Raw genomic sequence first — 18,458 nt, forward strand, 5'->3', positions numbered from 1 at the left:
TTTTAAAAAAAATTGTTTTAGGGCAGCCTGGGTGGCTCAGCGGTTTAGCGCTGCCTTCAGCTCAGGGCCTGATCCTGGAGACCCGGGATCGAGTCCCATGTCATGCTCCCTGCATGGAGCCTGCTTCTCCCTCTGCCTGTGTCTCTGCCTCTCTCTCCCTCTCTATGTGTCTCTCATAAATAAACAAAATCTTTAAGAAAAAAAATTTTTTTTCATCGGAGCCTGATAGGGGACTCGATCCTGGGTCTCCAGGATCACACCCCGGGCCGAAGGCAGAGCTAAACCGCTGAGCCACCTGGGCTGCCAAGAAAAAAAAATTTTTTTTTGAGAGAGAGAGAGAGAGAGAGACAGGGGCAGCCTGGGTAGCTTAGCGGTTGAGCATCTGCCTTTGGCTCAGTCGTGATGCCAAGCCTACATCGGGCTCCCTGCATGGAGCCTGCTTCTCCCTCTGCCTATGTCTCTGCCTCTCTCTCTCTCTTTCAATCTCTGGTATCATGAATAAATAAACAAAATCTTTAAAAAGAGAGAGAGAGAATAGGTGGACAGGCAGAGGGAGAGAGAGAATCCTAAGCAGGCTCCACATCCAACACAGAGCCAATACGGGACTCAATCTCATGATTCTGAGATCATGACCTGATCCAAAAATCAAGAGTGGGATGCTTAACTGAGTGGGCCACTCCGGTGTCCCCACAGTAAGTAATTTAAAAGATTACTCCTCAACTCCTGCACTTTATTCTTCTTACTTATAACAAACAGATATAGAATTGAAGACAAAAATAATTTTTTTTGAGCTCAGATGCAGAGAATTAGATTCATCATTATTCTTGGTTCATGACACATTCTCATCAATGGTATGTTCAAGGACCTCAAGCATTTACTCAGTCTTTCATTTAAAATAACAAATATCCATAAAATCACCACCAACTGAAAACTGAGACATGAATTTACCTTTACATCCACCTCTTTGATCCTCCATTGCATCACTTATTATTATTACTGTGACTTTTATAGAAAGTCTACCACATGCTGTATGTAATTCTTAAGGACTTACTCCTTCCACTTAATAATATATTGCTAGGATTAATTCACACTGTGGCATGTGACTGTAATACATTCATTTGGAGTGCTGTTTAAATACACTCTATTTATTCCTCTACGGGTAGATAGGCATTTGTTTTCAGGTCGTGGTATTAAAAAGATGTTCATGTGGGGCACTTGAATGGTACAGTTGGCTAAGTGGTGGATTCTTGGTTTTGGTTCAGGTCACGATCTCAGGGTCATGAAATCTAGTTGAGCTGGGCTCCGCACTTAGTGTGGAGTCTGCCTAGGATTCTCCCTCCCTCTCCCTCTGCCCCTTCCTTCTACTCTCTCTCCCTCAAATAATATAAATAAATCTTTTTTTTTTTTTTTTGCGATATAAATAAATCTTAAAAAAAAATAAAACTATGGTAACATACATATAACATCACATTTACCATTTTAACAGGTCTAGAGGTGCAGTTTAGTAGTATTGAGTACATTCACATTCTTGTGCAATAAAATCATCTACCAAGATCCATCTCCAGAACTTTCTCATCTTCCCAAACTGATACTCCATACCTATTAAACAGTAACTCTCCCCCTTTCTCTCTTCCCAGTCCCTAGGAACTACCATTCTGCCTTCTATCTTTACGGACTTGACTACTCTAGGTACCCCATATAAGTGGAAGCATGCAGTATTTGTCCTTTTGTAACTGGCATATTTTACTTAGTATTTTATCTTCAAGGTTCATCCATGTTGCCATATACGTCAGAATTTCATACACACACACACATTTTGTCTATACATTCATACATTGATGGACACTTGGGTTGCTCCCACCTACTATTATGAATGATGTATACACATGGTTTAGCCCATTTTCAATTCTTTTGGATATAAGTCCAGAAATGGAATTGCTGAATCCCTTGGTAATTCTTTTTTAAGATTTATTTTAGAGAGACTGCAGCGTGTATACAAATTAGGGGAGGGTGGAGGAAGAGAATCAAGTAGATTCTCCACTGAGCCCACAGACCAACATACACCTCAATTCCACGACCCATGAGATCATGACCTGAGCCAAAACCAAGCATCAGATTCTCAACTGATTGAGACACCCAGGTGCGCCTATCATTTGGCAATTCTGTTTAATATTTGAGTAAACACCATGTTTTCCCACGGTGGTTGTGCCATTTTGCATTCCTCCCAGCAATGCGGAAGTATTCTAATTTCTCCACATCTTTGCCAACATACTATTTTTTGTTCTTAATAGTTGCCTTTCTACTGGGTGTGACATGATATCTCATATTTTGAATTTCCCTGATTAGTGATGCTGAGTTTATCGGCCAGTTGAATATCTCCCGTGGAGAAATGTTTAAGTCCTTTGCCCATGTTCGTTGTTTTGCTGTTGTTGAATTTTCATATATTCTGAATTTTAATATCTTCTCAATATATGATTTGAGAACATCTTCTCTAATTTCATAAATTGCCTTTTCACTCTGTTCATTGTATCCTTTCCTGCACAAATTTTAGGTTTTGATAAAATCTAATTTATTAATTTTTGCTGTTGCCCATGCTTTTGGTGTCTATATCCAAAAAATCATTGCCAAATCCAATGTCATTAAGCTTTTTCCCCTGTGATAGCTTCTGAGTTTTATAGTTTTATATCTCATGTTTAAGTTTTTGATCCATTTTGAGTTAATTTTTGTATATAAGGGTATGGTAGAAGGGCTTCATTCTTTTCCATGTGGATACCCAGTTTTCTGAACACCATTTATTGAAAAACCTGTCCTTTAGCTGAAAGATGGTCTTGGCACCCTTGTTGAAAAACATTTGAGCATATAAGCAAGAGTTTATTTGGGGGGTTCTCTATTTCACTGGTTTATGTCTTTCCTTACGCCAGTACCACATTTTTTTGATTACTGAGGCTTGAGATTAAGTTTCAAAATGAGGAAGAATGAGACTTCCAAATTTACTCTTCCACTTCAAGATTGCTTTGGCTACTCAAGATCCTTGGAGATTTCACAGGAATTTTAGGACGGATTTTTCTACTTCTGCAAAAAATGCTGGAATTTTGACAGGGATTGCACCGAATAGGTAGGCTGCTTAGGGTAGTACTGACATCTTAACAATAGTGTTTCAATTCATGAACACAAAATGTCTTTCACTTATTGGTGCTTTTCACTTTCTTTCAACAGTATTTTGTAATTTTCAGTAACAAATCTTTTGTCTCCCTGGTTAAATTTATTTCTAGATATTTTGTTTTGGATGTTATTACAAATTGTTTTGTTAATTTCCTTCTTGTTCATTGTCATGGAAACACAACTGATTTTTCATGTGTAGATTTTGTATTCTACCTCTCTGAATTTGTTTACTAGTTCTTTTAAAGATTTGAGAGAGAGAGAGAACGAGTGAGCGTGCACACAAGTGGGGGGAGTGGCAGAGGGAGAGTATCCCAATCCCACTCTGTGCTCAGTGCAAAGCCCAATGCAGGGCTCTATCTCACAACCCTAAGATCATGACCTGAGCAGAAACCAAGTATTGAATGCTCAACTGACGGAGCCAGCCAGGTGCCCCAGTTTACTACTTCTAACATTTGTTTTTTGTTTTTTGTTTTTTGTTTTTTTAATGTGGAATCTTCAGGGTTTTCTATATATAAGATCATGTCATCTGCAAACAGATTAATTTTAACTTTTCCTTTCCAATTTGATGGCCCAACTATTTGTCAACTGAAAGAAGTAGTTCTGAATTACAGTTCTCTGGTCACTAGAAACTTTAGTCCCTTAATGCAAAATTCGCATATAATGTCAAAAGTCCCAATCTTCAGGCTCTATGTCCAGATATTAGGTTCTCGTTTCCTCCTTTCTGCTCCTAAGGAGTACTGTAGTAAATAATTCTTGAACACTAACTGGTTACAGCATCAAGCTTAAGACTTCTTATCAGTCTTTCAAATATACAACATAAATCTTAGTATTTATTGGTTTATAAACTCCTTTGAGAATTCGATAAAAACTATAAATCTGATTCAGGAAAAAAAATGCACATACAAGGTTCTGTCTATGGAATCAGATTTACGGATCTCCTAAAGGTCAGACATGTATCTCTTACAGATGTAATAGTCACTTTACCTAGTCAATTCTATTCCTATTAAACATATAGCCTCTTCACACCTATTAGTTGTTTTAACTACATACAAGCTATGATGTCCTCTCTTTCTCATTGCCAATTCAATGCTTTTGATCACTGCTTCTCCCACCTCCTAATTTCACTTTTTCCTCAAGGTCCAGCTAAAATTCCTGGTTCCTCCAAGATATTTGTCCAACCTACTGTCCTCTCTCTCAACAGTATCATTTATTCATTTGTTCCATATTGGGAAGCTTCTCTGTGCCAGGCCATGTTCCAAAAGCTGGAGATGCAAAAATAAACAAGACCCAGTCTCTGTCCTCAAACATTGTGCTGGATTACCCAAAAGACAAACACATACTTGGGACACTCACAGAGTGAAAATTATTTGAAAAAATAAAATATTCCAAGACAATAAACTTACATTTCACTTTAGCATTTGTTTTAAAGTATATTTTGGGGGCACCCTGGGTGGCTCAGCAGTTTAGTGCCACCTTCAGCCCAGGGCCTGATCCTGGAGACCCAGGATCGAGTTCCACATCGGGCTCCCTACATGGAGCCTGCTTCTCCCTCTGCCTGTGTCTCTGCCTGTGTCTCTATGTCTCATGAATAAATAAGTAAAATATTTTAATTAAAAAAAAAAGTATATTTTGGGAACGGTCCTCGTAATCTTTTCACTGCTAGTTTCTGAAGGTCTTTATATAGTCCTACCAGTTTATTGGGGGAAAAATTCTTTGTATTTGAGAAAGATCACTGTTGGCTGCATAAAAGAATGGCTTGGAGGGAACAGGTGATTGTGCAACTGGAGACCAATCAGTTAGAAGGCTGTAATGCAAAGGAAAACGATGGTAAAATCAGTTAAGTTAAAGTGTAGCAAGAGTTGAAAGATGTGGGAAAAAAAGAGAAATGAAGCAGGGAGAATTTATCACTTTTGGTGGTTAGAATGTGTAGGATAAAGAAGAGGGAGTTAGAGGATAATTCTTGTTTTCTGGGTTGAAAGACGAGGTACATGATGGTGCTACTTATTAGAAGAAGGGAAGAAGGGAAGATTGGAGTTTGGGTTAAAGAAATGGATGGGTTTTGTCTGGCTTCTCCAAATATAAATGCCCACTTGGCAGTTAGATATTAGGTCTGAAAATCAGGGAAGAAACAGACTACAGTTACTACTTTACGGATCATCAGTAGATAGATGGTAACTGAAGTTTTTGTGTAGAACAAGATTCCAGAGAAAATGGATAGTGTGAAAAAAAAAATAGTTCAAAGATTATGTGCTAAGTGGTTTAACAGAACCAATAACAGTTAACACTTAATGTGCCATTTATGAGCCTAGTACTGTTTTGATCACTTTACTCACATAATCCTTAAAAAGGTAAAACCTGGGTAGCTCAGCGGCTTAGGTTGCGATCTCAGGGTCATGGGATCAAGCCCTGCATCCAGTTCTGCACTTCAGCAAGGAGTCTGCTTGGGATTCTCTTTCCTCTCCTTCTACCTCTCCTGCCACTCATGCTCTCTAAAATAAATAAATAAAATCTTAAAAAAAATAAGGCCCTTTGGACTTAGGCACTATTATTATTATGCCATTGTATATTTAAGGAGCCAAGGCACAGTACAGTGAAAGAATTTGCTTAAAATTTATACATCTGGTGGAGTGATAAGTAGTCTGACTCCACAAGTTTGCTCTCAATTCTATATAAATCTCAAAGCAGTTTTCTGGAAGGTAGGGACTTTTATCTCTACAACTTTAAAGTGAGACTCAGAGAAGTTGCCCATATATGTTCATCTCAGTTATAAGCAGGGGTTTAATTTCGCTCATAATCTTTTATGATGTCTAGCCTAGCACTAAATATTTATTTACAAACAGTATTGTTACTAATATTTCTAGTAAGTACACTGAGGGTTAGCTCTCATTTACCTTCCACAAGTTACTTGAAGTACCACAACATAAAGTATAAACTAAAGACAGGAGAAAGATGTGGGGACATGAAATAGTGAATCCCACCCAAAGGAACAGTAAAAGGAAGTCCCAGGTCAAAAGCCTTGTAAAAGGCATAGAGATTGGAGCAAGATGGTAAACTCTGAAATGGTGGTCCTCGTGGGGAAAACCTTTGAAATCCAAAAATTAGTACAAGTAAAGGCTTAGAAAACTTGGAAATATGATAAGGGAATCTAGCAGAATGTAGAAAACATTGTTTTAACTTGCCTCCAGCACTATTCTTCAATGTGGGGAATAGGGTCATAATGTTGTTGCCCAAGAGAAGGAGTGTTATCCTCGCATCCCACAGTTCTGTAGTCAACTTTTACATAGGAATAATTGAAATTCCTCATTACTGTTTTGCTTGATTGTGACTTTCCCCCCCCACATTTTAACGCTTCTGAATGGGATGCAATTTACAATCAATGGTGTGTCGCGGTTTTACTAGTTGTTTATTTTCTTTTTTTAGTAGTATATAAAATAATGTTTCACCTTACAATCAAAAGCATGTTGAATTTGATCAACTGGGCCAGGCACAGCTTTAAATACTTTATAATATAATATACTGTTTGTCATTTAAACTTAAGTTTGGGACGTCTGGGTGGCTCAGCAGTTACGTGTCTGCCTTTGGCTCAGAGAGTGATCCTGGAGTCCTGGGATTGAGTCCTGCATTGGGCTCCCTGCAGGGAGCCAGCTTCTCCCTCTGCCTGTGTCTCTGTCTCTCTCTATGTGTCTCTCATGAATAAATAAATCTTAAAAAAAAAAAAAAAAAAACTTCTTAAGTTTTATGCAGCTGTGTTAACATTTTGCAAATAAGGAAGGTCAGGCTTAAGGACTAAATAAAATAAGATGCTTAAGGACAGGGGTCAATTAAGTGGCAAAGCTAGAATTGAAAACCAGGTCTGAGGGATGCCTGGGTGGCTCAGCGGTTGAGCGTCTGCCTTCCGCCCAGGGCCTGATCCTGGAGTCCCACGTCGGGCTCCCTGCATGGGGCCTGCTTCTCCCTCTGCCTGTGTCGGTGTGTCTCTCATGAATAAATAAATAAAATCTTAAAAAAAAAAAACAAAGCAGGTCATGCTCTTCTGGACAGAGGGTAGCTACATTTGTGCTTAGTACAACAGAGTAGTGGAATCACTACCTTGTGCATCAGAAACTAATGTAACATTGTGTTGTCAACTGTACTTAAAAAAATAAAAAGAAGGGGATCCCTGGGTGGCGCAGCAGTTTGGCGCCTGCCTTTGGCCCAGGGCGCGATCCTGGAGACCCGGGATCGAATCCCACGTCGGGCTCCCAGTACATGGAGCCTACTTCTCCCTCTGCCTATGTCTCTGCCTCTCTCTCTCTCTGTGTGACTATCATAAATAAATAAAAATAAAAATAAATAAAAAGAAGTCAGGCTCTTCTTGTGCTTCAATATTTACCATGAGTGATACGGAGCTGGAAAAAACCCTACTCTGCCCTAACTTTTAGTCGTTAGTGATCTTGCTCAATTGTGAAGCCTTCTCACCAACTCCATCAAGAGAGGAACCACTCTTGCCCTCATCGATGCTCCTATAACACTTTGCGAATACCTTAATTATACCTTTTAATAACGTATAACAACATCCAAGGAGAACCTTAATATTTTAGTCACCCTCTCTGACCCTACGGTGCCTACCGCTGTTCCTGACACACAGGAAAAAAATTCATTGTTAAAATGAGACAAGCTCCCTGACGCTAAGGCTCAATAAAAGAGACAAGAAATGCACATAAAACTAAGAAAGGCCAAAAGCAGCGCTATAGAGTAACATAACAGTATATTACTAATATACTAATAGAACTAATAGAATATACCATAGAACTAATATATTACTAATTACTAATAAATATACTAATATTACTAATATACTAATAGAACAGTAAGCTATACCGCATATTACAATAGCATATTACAATATGCTAATATAACAGTATATTAACATACGGTGTTAAGTACACTGGAGTTCAAGAAAAAAAGGAACCAACGATAGGAAGCACACGTCAAGGGGGGAGACCACGGCTCGGCCGGCTTTCCAGATTTTCATGAACACACAGACGCACAAAACAGAATCAGCCTCAGACACCTGCACGCCTCAACGCAGGCTGAAACCAAGCTTCTAAAGACACCGTGTTTCATCTCTACAGCATCTTAAAACTTGAATTTCGAGTCGTCGGCATTGATGAACCCGGGCCTTCCCGCGAACTCGGGATTTCTGGGGTTTTGCTGGCAAACGGGGGAGACGGCGAAAACGGGGTGCTCCTTCTGGCGGGGAAACTGTCGGGATGCGAGCGCCGACTGCTCGGGCCGGAGGAGACGCCCGCTCCCGGACTCGGGCTGGTACCTCCCTCGGCTTCCTTCTGCGCAGCCGGCGGAGGCTCATCTACCTGCAAGCACCGCGGGCGGGCGGGTTCACATCCCCTTCTCCAGGCCCCCCCGCCCCCCCGCCCGGCGACACGCCACACACTCCCCGGCCGCCGCCTCTCTGCCTGCAAAGGCCCCTCCGCCCCGCACAGCGCCCCGACTCCCCCGGGCGCTGCCTGGGCTCCTGTCGCGGCCTCCTCGGGCCCCGCGCCCCCCGACTGGCTCGCCGCGGCGGCACCCTGGTCATACCTCTATTACAACCCTAATCACACCGCGTGCACAAGTCTCTCTCCTCGGCTAGGACGGGGGTTCCTCGAAGCCAGCAGCCACGACTAACACTCATTTTCGCGTCCCCAGCTCCAAAGCCGGGGCCTCGCATCTACCGCAGGAGTTCCGCGAGCTACCTAAACGGCCTCAGAGGTGGGGCTGAGGCAAAAGCCGCGGACGAGGCCGCACCAACGGGAGTCCGGAGAGAAACACGGCGCCTAGAAGCCCCGCGAGCAGGGGCCGGCAGGCCCAGGCCCACCGCTGCAGCGGCCGCCGCCGCCGCCATTGCGTCCCGGAAGTTCAAGCCCCAGCTCTCGCGAGATTGTGCCTTAGCGCCAGCCTCGCCCCGCCCTACTCTGATTCACACGGCCACGCAACGCTCCGGAAAGAGCGCTTCCGGCGCCGGGGTGCCCCGGAAGCGGAAGTGGGTCTCCGGCTGTCAGAGCGCTGCTGGGTGGTCCGGAGAGCCAGGGAAGTGGTCGTCGTGGTCTCATTTTTCGCGGGCTCTCGAGACCGCTTCCCCCCTGGCGGGTGGGAGTGCAGGAGGGGAAGTGCGAAGATGAGCACCATGTTCGCGGATACGCTGCTCATCGTTTTTATCTCCGTGTGCACCGCTCTTCTGGCTGAGGGTGAGAGCGGCTGCTTCTCTGACGTTTGATGGCGCCCCCCCCCCCCCCCCCCCGGCCCGGAGCAGCATCCTCGGCCTGGGGACCCTCGCGCCGCCCAAGGGAGCGGCCGCCAGCCTTGCTTGCTTGGGGTTGGGATGCGGAGAGCTCGGGATCGGGGGCGGGCGGGGGCGGCGTGGAATCCGGTCTAGGCCTGGGGTCGGTTTCGCTCTGCGTGTTTGGGGAGACGCCTCCGTTATTTTTTTTGGTTGAAGAGTCCGTCTTAACGTTTAAGAAACGTTAACGAAAAAAATAGAACTTAAAAAAAAATAAAAAGCAACGTTAACGACTGGTAAATACAAAGCAAAAAGCTGAGATCCCTCGTTACCCCCACAGGCAGCACTAGTCCCAGTTTGTTGTGCCCATTACAGACGTTTTTTTTAAATTATTATTATTTTTCTATTTTTATTTTATTTATTTATTTATTTATTAAGATTGTATTTATTTATTCATGAGAGACAGAGAGAGAGGCAGAGACATAGAGGGAGAGGCAGGCTCCCTGCAGGGAGCCCGATGTGGGACTCGATCCCGGGTCTCCAGGTTCATGCCCTGGGCCAAAGGCAGGCGCCCAACTGCTGAGCCACCCAGGCATTCCTATTTTTGCCTGGGTGGCTCAGCGGTTGGGCGCCTGCCTTTGGCCCAGGACATGAACCTGGAGACCCGGAATCGAGTCCCACGTCCGGCTCCCGATGCATGGAGCCTGCTTCTCCCTCTGCCTGTGTCTCTGCCTCTCTCTGTGTGTGTGTGTGTGTGACTATCATAAAAAAAAAAAAAAATAGAGGGAGAAGCAGGCTCCATGCAGGGAGCCCAACATGGGACTCAATCCTGGGTCTCCAGGATCGGGCCCTGGGCTGAAGGCAGGTGCTAAACCACTGGACCACCAGGGCTGCCCCACCCCCCCCAACACAGACATTTCTAATAGAGAAATTAGCATGTTGCTTTTTTTTTTCTTTCATATTTCAGGTATAACGTGGGTCCTGGTTTACAGGACAGATAAGTACAAGAGACTCAAAGCAGAAGTGGAGAAACAGAGTAAAAAGTGTGAGTATGGATGGCAACATCATTTTGGATACAGTTTCAGCCCGTTGGGTTCCTGGCTGCTGTTGACAGTAAATGTTTCAGGAGCACCGAGGACAGATACAAAAATAAAGGTGTATCTGGTAATACAAAGACGCATCCAATTTGAACCGAAGGCTGTGTGGAGATGGATGTAAGGTTGGATATTTGATGCAGAATATTTAATACACGTGGGTGTAGAGCACAGGATCTGAGAAGTACTAGTTCATGTGTTCTGAAGAAGAGATCCATTCCATTGTGAGGGGCCGTGGAGGCCTCTGGGATGCAGATGGCCTTGCAGTCCTTGGATGGAGAATGAGCTGAGGGGCACCTGGGTGGCTCAGTGGTTGGGCATCTGCCTTCCGTCCAGGGCGAGATCCCGGGGTCCTGGGATTGAATCCCACATGAGCTCCCTGCATGGAGCCTGCTTCTCCCTCTGCCTATGCCTGTCCCTCTCTCTGTGTCTCATGAATAAATAAATAAAATATTTTAAAAAGAGAATGAGCTGAGGGAAGGAACTCCAGGTGAAGAAGATAGGATATGTGCAAGAATATGGAAAATGTAGCGAGAATATGTATTTGGAGAGACAAGTCGTTATTGTTAGTATCAAGGTAAGTGGTGTCTTGAGGGATAAGGCAAGTTTCAGTTACGTGAGGAGGCTGAAGGAAAGTTTGAGGAAAAGGTTAATAACAAGTAGAGTTTATGGTCTTTGAAATAAAGCAGGAATTCCACAGGACACAGCTTGAGGCGGCTGCTCGAGGTATAATATGAGTGGTTCCTTGTAGGCTTGATGTGGCTTTCACTGCGTTTTTTTTTCCACCTTAAAAAGATTAAATATAACTTTTGTATTTTAAAGATTCTTCTGACTGTATTCTGTGACATGTCTGTATGTCCTCATAAGAGTTTAAAGTTTTCTTCCTTACAATATCTCTCTTGACTCACGTAGCAACCATTTGTGGTTACTTGTATAAATGTTATCCTCTCTTTTTTTTTTTTTTAAGATTTATTTAAATTTTTATTTATTCAGAGAGAGAGAGAGAGAGAGAGAGACAGGCAGAGGGAGAAGCAGGCACCATACAGAGAGCCCGACGTGGGACCCGATCCCAGGTCTCCAGGATCACGCTCTGGGCTGCAGGCGGCGCTAAACCGCTGCGCCACCCGGGCTGCCCTGTTATTCTCTGTTTATAGAAAAGAAGACTGAGGCTCAGAAGGGTTAAATGACATACTAATGTTGCAGAACAAAGGCTTAGAAACCAAACCCAGACTTTTAAAATTATAGTTTACCATTCCTTGATTTATTCAGTGTGGATAATGCACCTCAACATAGTAAAAACCAAGCACATTTCTGTTCCTTTCACTAATGTGGTCCTCTTCCAGTATTTCTGTTTGTGACAAATGGTACCTCCCTGCTTCTGATAGTGCAAGCCAGAAACCCTGATACACTTTCTTCGCTTTCCAGACACCACACTCTCTTGCTTTTGCTCTTATCTTGCAGGTCATTTTAGGTGGGGGTGGGGCTGGGGAGAGGCAGAGGGAGTCGGAGAGAGAATCTTAAGCAGGCTCTGTGCCCAGCACAGGATTCAAAGCCGGGGTTGATCCCAGGACCCTGAGATCAGGACCTGAGCCACCCAGGTACCCCTTGCCAGTCATTCTTTTGCAATTTCCTTGTTGGTTCCTCTTCTCAACCTCTTGTTGGGCACCCCAAACTTGTTTTTATCCCCTACACTTACTCCCTTGGTAAATTCAATCACGTGCTCTATTTGGTAGTAACTCCCAAATTTATGTCGCTAGCTCTCTCTCCTTAATGCAAGATCTATATATCCTTGGGGTGGCTAGGTGGCTCAGTCGGTTGGGTGTCTGCCTTCATCTCGGGTCATGATGCCAGCGTCCTGGGATGGAGCCTCTCAGTGGGCTCCCTGCTCAGCAGGGTATCTGCCTCTCCCTCCCCCTTTCCTGTGTTCTCGCTTGTTCTCTCTCTCTCTCCCCCTCTCAAATAAATAAATAAAATCTTAAAAAAAAGATCCACATATCCTTGTAATAGCATTGTGTGGTGACAGATGGTAGCTACCCTTGTGGTGAGCCTCGCGTGATGTGTAGAGAGGTTGAATCCCCATGTTGTACACCTGAAATTAGCATCATGCGTCAGCTATACTCAAAAGATTCATATATCAATTTGTCAATTACACTGTAATGTCTAAGATGCATTTCAAACCCAGCATGTCCAAATTGAATACTTTTTCCTCACTTCTGAACCTGCTTCATTTATAGCTTTCACAATCTTGGCCAATGGCAAATCTATCCTTCTACTTGCTCAAGCCATAATCCTTGTGCAGTTATCTTGAACTCTTCTCTCACCCCCCACGTCTAATACTTTTGGGTTGCCTTTAGACATATCCAGTCTGACCACTTTCCATTACCTCCATTGATAATGACCTTCATCCTTTGCATGTATTATTACAGCAGTCTCCAACAAATGTTCCTGTTTCCCTACAGTCTGCTGCCAATATAACAGCCATAATAATCCTTTTTTTTTTTTTTTTTTTAAGTAAACTCCATATCCAGTGTGGAGCCCAGTGCAGGACGTGAACTCAGAACCCTGAGATCAAGACCTGAGCTGAGATCCAGAGTTGGATGCTCAACTGACTAAGCCACCCAGTCACCCCTAGAATAATTCATTTTAAAGTCTATTAGATCATGTCCCATCTCTGCTCATAACCCTGTCATGGTGTCCCATTTTCACTAAAGGAACAGCCAAAGTCCTTAGAGTGGCTTGCAGAGCTTCCCCTTGTACTATTCCGATATTCTTTCCCTTCTCACACACTCTGCTTCAACGACACGAACTGCCTGCTATTCCCCATTGTGCATCAGGCACACTCCTGTGCCAAGACCTTTCTACTGGCTGTTCCTTCTGCCTGGAATGTTCTCTATGATATCTGCCTCGCTGACCCTTATATTTTCTTCAAATCTTCATTCAAAGTTTACTTTTCTAAGTTCTTTCTTTTTTCTTTTTTTTTAAGATTTTATTTATTCATGAGAGACACAGAGAGAGAGGCACAGACATAGGCAGAGGGAGAAACAGGCTCCATGCAGGAAGCCCAATGTGGGACTTGATCCTGGATTCTGAGATCATGCCCGGGGCTGAAGACAGATGCTCAACCGCTGAGCCACCCAGGGGCCCCAACCTTTCTAAATCTTAACGTAACTACGTTGTTTAAAATTGCAGCCCATGGATCCCTGGGTGGCTCAGCAGTTTAGCGCCTATCTTTGGGCCAGAGCGCGGTCCTGGAGCCCTGGGACTGAGTCCCATGTTGGGCTCCTGGCATGGAGCCTGCTTCTCCCTCTGCCTCTCTCTCTCTGACCCTCTCTCTGTGTCTATCATGAATGTATAAATTTTTAAAATCTTAAAAAAAAAATAAAATAGCCTGCTCATCTCCTCTACTACTGGTCCTGATCTTCCATACCTGCTCTTCCCCCTGTCCCCCACCCCGCATGGCTCTTGTCCCCCCCACTTTTTTTTTTTTAAAGATTTTATTTATTTAGGGATCCCTGGGTGACGCAGCAGTTTGGCGCCTGCCTTTGGCCCAGGGCGCAATCCTGGAGACCCGGGATCGAGTCCCACGTCGGGCTCCCGGTGCATGGAGCCTGCTTCTCACTCTTTCTGTGTTTCTGCCTCTCTCTCTCTCTGCATGACTATCATAAATAAATAAAAATTAAAAAAAAGATTTTATTTATTTATTAATGAGAATACACAGAATGGAGAGAGGCAGAGACACAGGCAGAGGGAGAAGCAGGCTCCATGCAGGGAGCCTGACATGGGACTCGATCCCAGGTCTCCAGGATCACGCCCTGGGCTGAAGGCAGCACTAAACCGCTGAGCCACCCAGGCTGCCCATCTCATCCCTTTCTAATATACGATCTATTGTGTTATGGTTTATTGTTTATCTCCACCTGCTAAAACTAAAGCTTCACTAGGACAACGTTTTTGTTGTTGCTCTGATAAATCCTAGCGCCTAGAACAACGACTGGCACTTAGTAAATGTGTAATAAATACTTGCTGATTTGAACCTTCTTCTCTCACCCTGTATGTGCAGTCCACTCTCAAGCCCTCTTACTGTTCTCCTCCGGGAAAGTTTGCAGTCTCTCCACATCCTTCCAGTTCTGCTACCAGCACCTAATCTAAACTTCTGTCATGTTTTTTTTAAGATTTTTTAAAGATTTTATTTATTTGAGAGAGAGTGTGTCTGTGAGAGAGAATATGAGCAGAGTGAGGGGCACGGGGAGAAGCTGGCTTCCCGCTGAGCGGAAAGCCTGACATGGCGCCCAGTCCCAGGACTCCGGGATCATGACCCAAGCCGAAGGCAGATGCCTAACCAATTGAGCCACACAGGCACCCTTCTGTCATGGGCATCTACCGCATGTGATCTACTGCAATGGCCTCCTCATTGGTTTCCCTGCAGCCACTCAAATTTATTCCTTACAGTACATCCAAAGTAATTTTTCAAGACACAAATCTTATCATGGTACTTGCCCTTCTCAAGATACTCAGTTTTTCCTTGTTGCTTTTAGGTTAAAAGTGGGGCTTGGAAGGTCTAGCACGGTCTGGTTCCTCTTCCCTTCTCCTCCAACTACATCCTGTGTCGTGTTATTCCTTGCTCTATTCTGTAGCCACTCAGGCCTTCTTTTCCATCCATTGGACTAGTCTTGCTTTATCCTACTGTGGGTCCAGGCCTTTGTATCTGCTGTTCCCTCTACCTGGAATAACTTTCCCTTCTCTTTCTGTCTTATAAATTCCTATTCATTCTTTAGCTCTCAAAACCTTGTTTAATCTTTCAGACAGAGTCAACTCTCCTTCTTTGGGGCTCTACTTTATTCATAAATGTCTCCTCAGAACAGATTTATCTAGCCTCAGTCCAGTCCACCATAAGACCAGGTAAATATTCATAGTACCATCTATGTTTCTCTCACCTTCTTGGTCTTCTCCTTTTTATTTTATGCAATTATGGTTAAGTGCTAAGTAGTTATGGGACTTCTGGTGGGGGGAAGAAATATTTTTTTGTTTCTCTGGTTATGATAGAGTAAAACATTCAATGTTTTCTGTCCATTTTGTCATTTTGTCTTTTTAAATGTTATTTGTATAACATCTTGTAGAATTTGACTTAATTTCCTTTTATGATCTCATACTAGTAAGTTCAGTGTAAATCTTTCTCCCTCATGTGTATGTCAGGCTTTATTTTCTTATTTACATAAAAGAGTAACTGTACTTAGATACGAGTGCGTATATTCACACCACACACATACACATTTTATTTTAGTCAGCACTTTACATTTTCACTTGCAATACTGGAGTCAAATCAAATTTTACTTCTCTTTGTTAGAGGGGTAATACCAATTTTAGGATTCAGGTAGCATAATTTACCTGCCAGTTTTCTTTAATGCACCTTTTATTTGTTTTTAACGATTTTATTTACTTATTCATGAGCAATACAGAGAGAGAGAGAGACACAGAGACATAGGCAGAGGGAGAAGCAGGTTCCCCGAAAGGAGCCCAATGTAGGACTCGATCCTGGACCCCAGGGTTCATGCCCTGAGCCGAAGGCAGACTCTCAACCGTTGAGCCACCCAGGCGTCCCTAATACACCTTTTAGAAATAATGCATGTACTGTACTGTTTGCTAGTAAAGGAGATATACTAAGATAATATACAGAACAAAGAATGTAAATACATTAAATAATGGTAATTTTTGGCGTACCTATTCTTAGCTTATTTATAGGTGGACTATGAGAGGTATATAGATCAAAGATAGTATAAAATTAAATATATTACATCATTCCTCTTCAAAAGGTTACTTTTATTCTGTCATTGTATTAGTTGAAATGCATACAAAGAAGTTGGTCTTAGCTTATTCTGTTTGTTTTTAAGTAATCTCTGCCCAGCATGGGGCTTGAACTCAGAATCCTGAGATCAAGAATTGCATGCTTCACTGGCTGATCCAGCTAGGTGCCCTGGTTTTAGCTTTTTTGACTGTCTTGATCTCTTTACCGTGTGCATATGTCTGTCTTGCCAGTTTTCTGTATCATAATTGTTATTCAGTTGTCTACCTCACTAGATTACTCTTTAGGGGGCACGGATCGTGTTTATCTTTTTATCTACCTAGAACAATGCCAATTACTTAGGCACCAATAACTGAATAAATGAATTCCTACCTTCTTTAGTGAATACGAGAATGAAACTGTAATTAATCATAGTTATCTGAGGGCAGAATTTGAAAACTGCTTAGACTCAACCAACGGCAATCACCCTAGCTGATGGCCTAAAAGCCATCTTAGTTCTTATTAGTTTCACTAGTTATTGTTATTGTGTCCTTATATAATCCTTTTTGGGTGTTTGGTTGATTTTTTAGTCTTGGATTGCTGTTTGCCTTCTCTTGTCAGTAGGTTGGGAGCAGATCAGTTGACTTGCTCATGACCATAATCAAAGGCAATGTGTAACTTTCATGTGAGCTTTTTTTCATTGGTTCAGCTATGATAAAGCATCCTTCATTTCTTTAGCATAATGCATAATTAATTTTTACTGTGTTATTGTGTGTTGTTTACAGTGGAAAAGAAGAAGGAAACAATAACAGAGTCAGCTGGTCGACAACAAAAAAAGAAAATAGGTAAGATGAATTATTGGTCTGCACAAAATTTAGAAAAAATAAATTTTGGAAATTTGGAAAATTAAAATGAAAAAAAATTAGGTGATGAAAATATAATAAAATTGTAAACAGTGGTGATTCGTGTTTGTATAATTTTGTAGTTTATAAAGCACTTGCATATGTTATCTTACTTGATTCTCTCTTGTCCATTTTGTGAGGTAAATTTAAGCAGTTGCTACTTTTTGCTCTTAGCTTTGAAATTCTGTTTCAGTAAAATGATGCTGACAGTTGTGGCTTTTGAACTTAGCTGAGGGATCTTGGCATAGTTTATAGAAGTTTATTTTTTTTCCCATATCTTAGATGATTATTTCCAGTTAAGTCTGAGTTACTTGTATTGTTGCCATGGCTTCCTTACTGAGAATTGACTGGTGATGGAAATCCACCAGGGGGTAGGAAATTTGTTGCTGAGTAATTTTTATCTGATCTGGAAAGTAATGACATGCTTTTGGTTTTTCAGTGTAATTTAGAACTTAATTACAGAATGTAATTCTGTTCCAAAAAGACAATTTATAAATGATTACATAGGATTTATATTTTTACTTTATGATGCTTCCTGATTCTGAAATCAGGAAAAAAATGAGACTGTGTGTTTTGTTCAGAAATTATGTCTCTACGTAAATCGCTGCCATTATATCCAGGAGATAATTCTGCCGGGCTGAACTATGCCACTGTCCTGTTCTCATTAAGGCTTTTGAATTTCGTGTTCCTGGTGCTTTTTAAATGGCCTACTCATTTAGTCTTGTGGTAGGATGCTACTGTGCATTTACTCTGTGTCAGTTGTTCTTGTATGTACTAGAGAAACAAAGTAGAAAAAAATTCTATTAGGAAGTCTGTAGAGAGGGAAAACAGACCAGCGTGGTATGATAAAGATATATTCTGAGTGTTAAAAAAGTAGAGAAAGGGGCAGCCCAGGTAATTCAGCGGTTTAGCGCTGTCTTCAGCCCAGGGCCTGGTCCTGGAGTCCCAGGATCAAGTCCCACATCAGGCTCCCTGCATGGAGCCTGCTTCTCCCTCTGCCTGTGTCTCTGCCCCTCTCTCTCTGTGTGTGTCTCTCATGAATAAATAAATAAAATCTTAAAAAAAAAAAAAAAAGTAGAGAAAGGAGAGCTAAACCAAGCTAGGGAATTAGGTTTTCTTTGAAACGTTAATGTTTTAGTTGAATCTTGAAGCTTTAGTGCAAATTAGTTAAATACAAATATAAATAAATAATATAGTGGTCAAAACTTATTGAGCACTTACCATCTGCAACACACTGAAGTAAGCACGTTACATGTTTTTAAATT

At 42.4% G+C, this 18,458-nt stretch overlaps 1 protein-coding gene across 2 annotated transcripts in view; it reads left to right on the top strand.

Annotated features, from left to right (window-relative positions):
* The first annotated feature begins 9,155 nt into the window (after nucleotides 1-9,155).
* Nucleotides 9,156-18,458, top strand: part of TMCO1 (transmembrane and coiled-coil domains 1) — a 51,085-nt gene continuing 41,782 nt past the window's right edge. Inside the window, exons 1-3 of one of the 2 annotated variants that reach the window (XM_025991277.2) lie at nucleotides 9,156-9,389; nucleotides 10,389-10,466; nucleotides 17,077-17,136. In XM_025991277.2, coding sequence (XP_025847062.1) covers nucleotides 9,320-9,389; nucleotides 10,389-10,466; nucleotides 17,077-17,136 — 208 coding nt within the window. In that variant the 5' untranslated portion in view covers nucleotides 9,156-9,319. The remainder of the gene's footprint in view (nucleotides 9,390-10,388; nucleotides 10,467-17,076; nucleotides 17,137-18,458) is intronic. The other variant, XM_072759586.1, reaches the window with a different exon arrangement.

This window comes from Vulpes vulpes, chromosome 5, assembly GCF_048418805.1.
Source record: "Vulpes vulpes isolate BD-2025 chromosome 5, VulVul3, whole genome shotgun sequence".
Lineage (NCBI taxonomy): Eukaryota > Metazoa > Chordata > Mammalia > Carnivora > Canidae > Vulpes > Vulpes vulpes.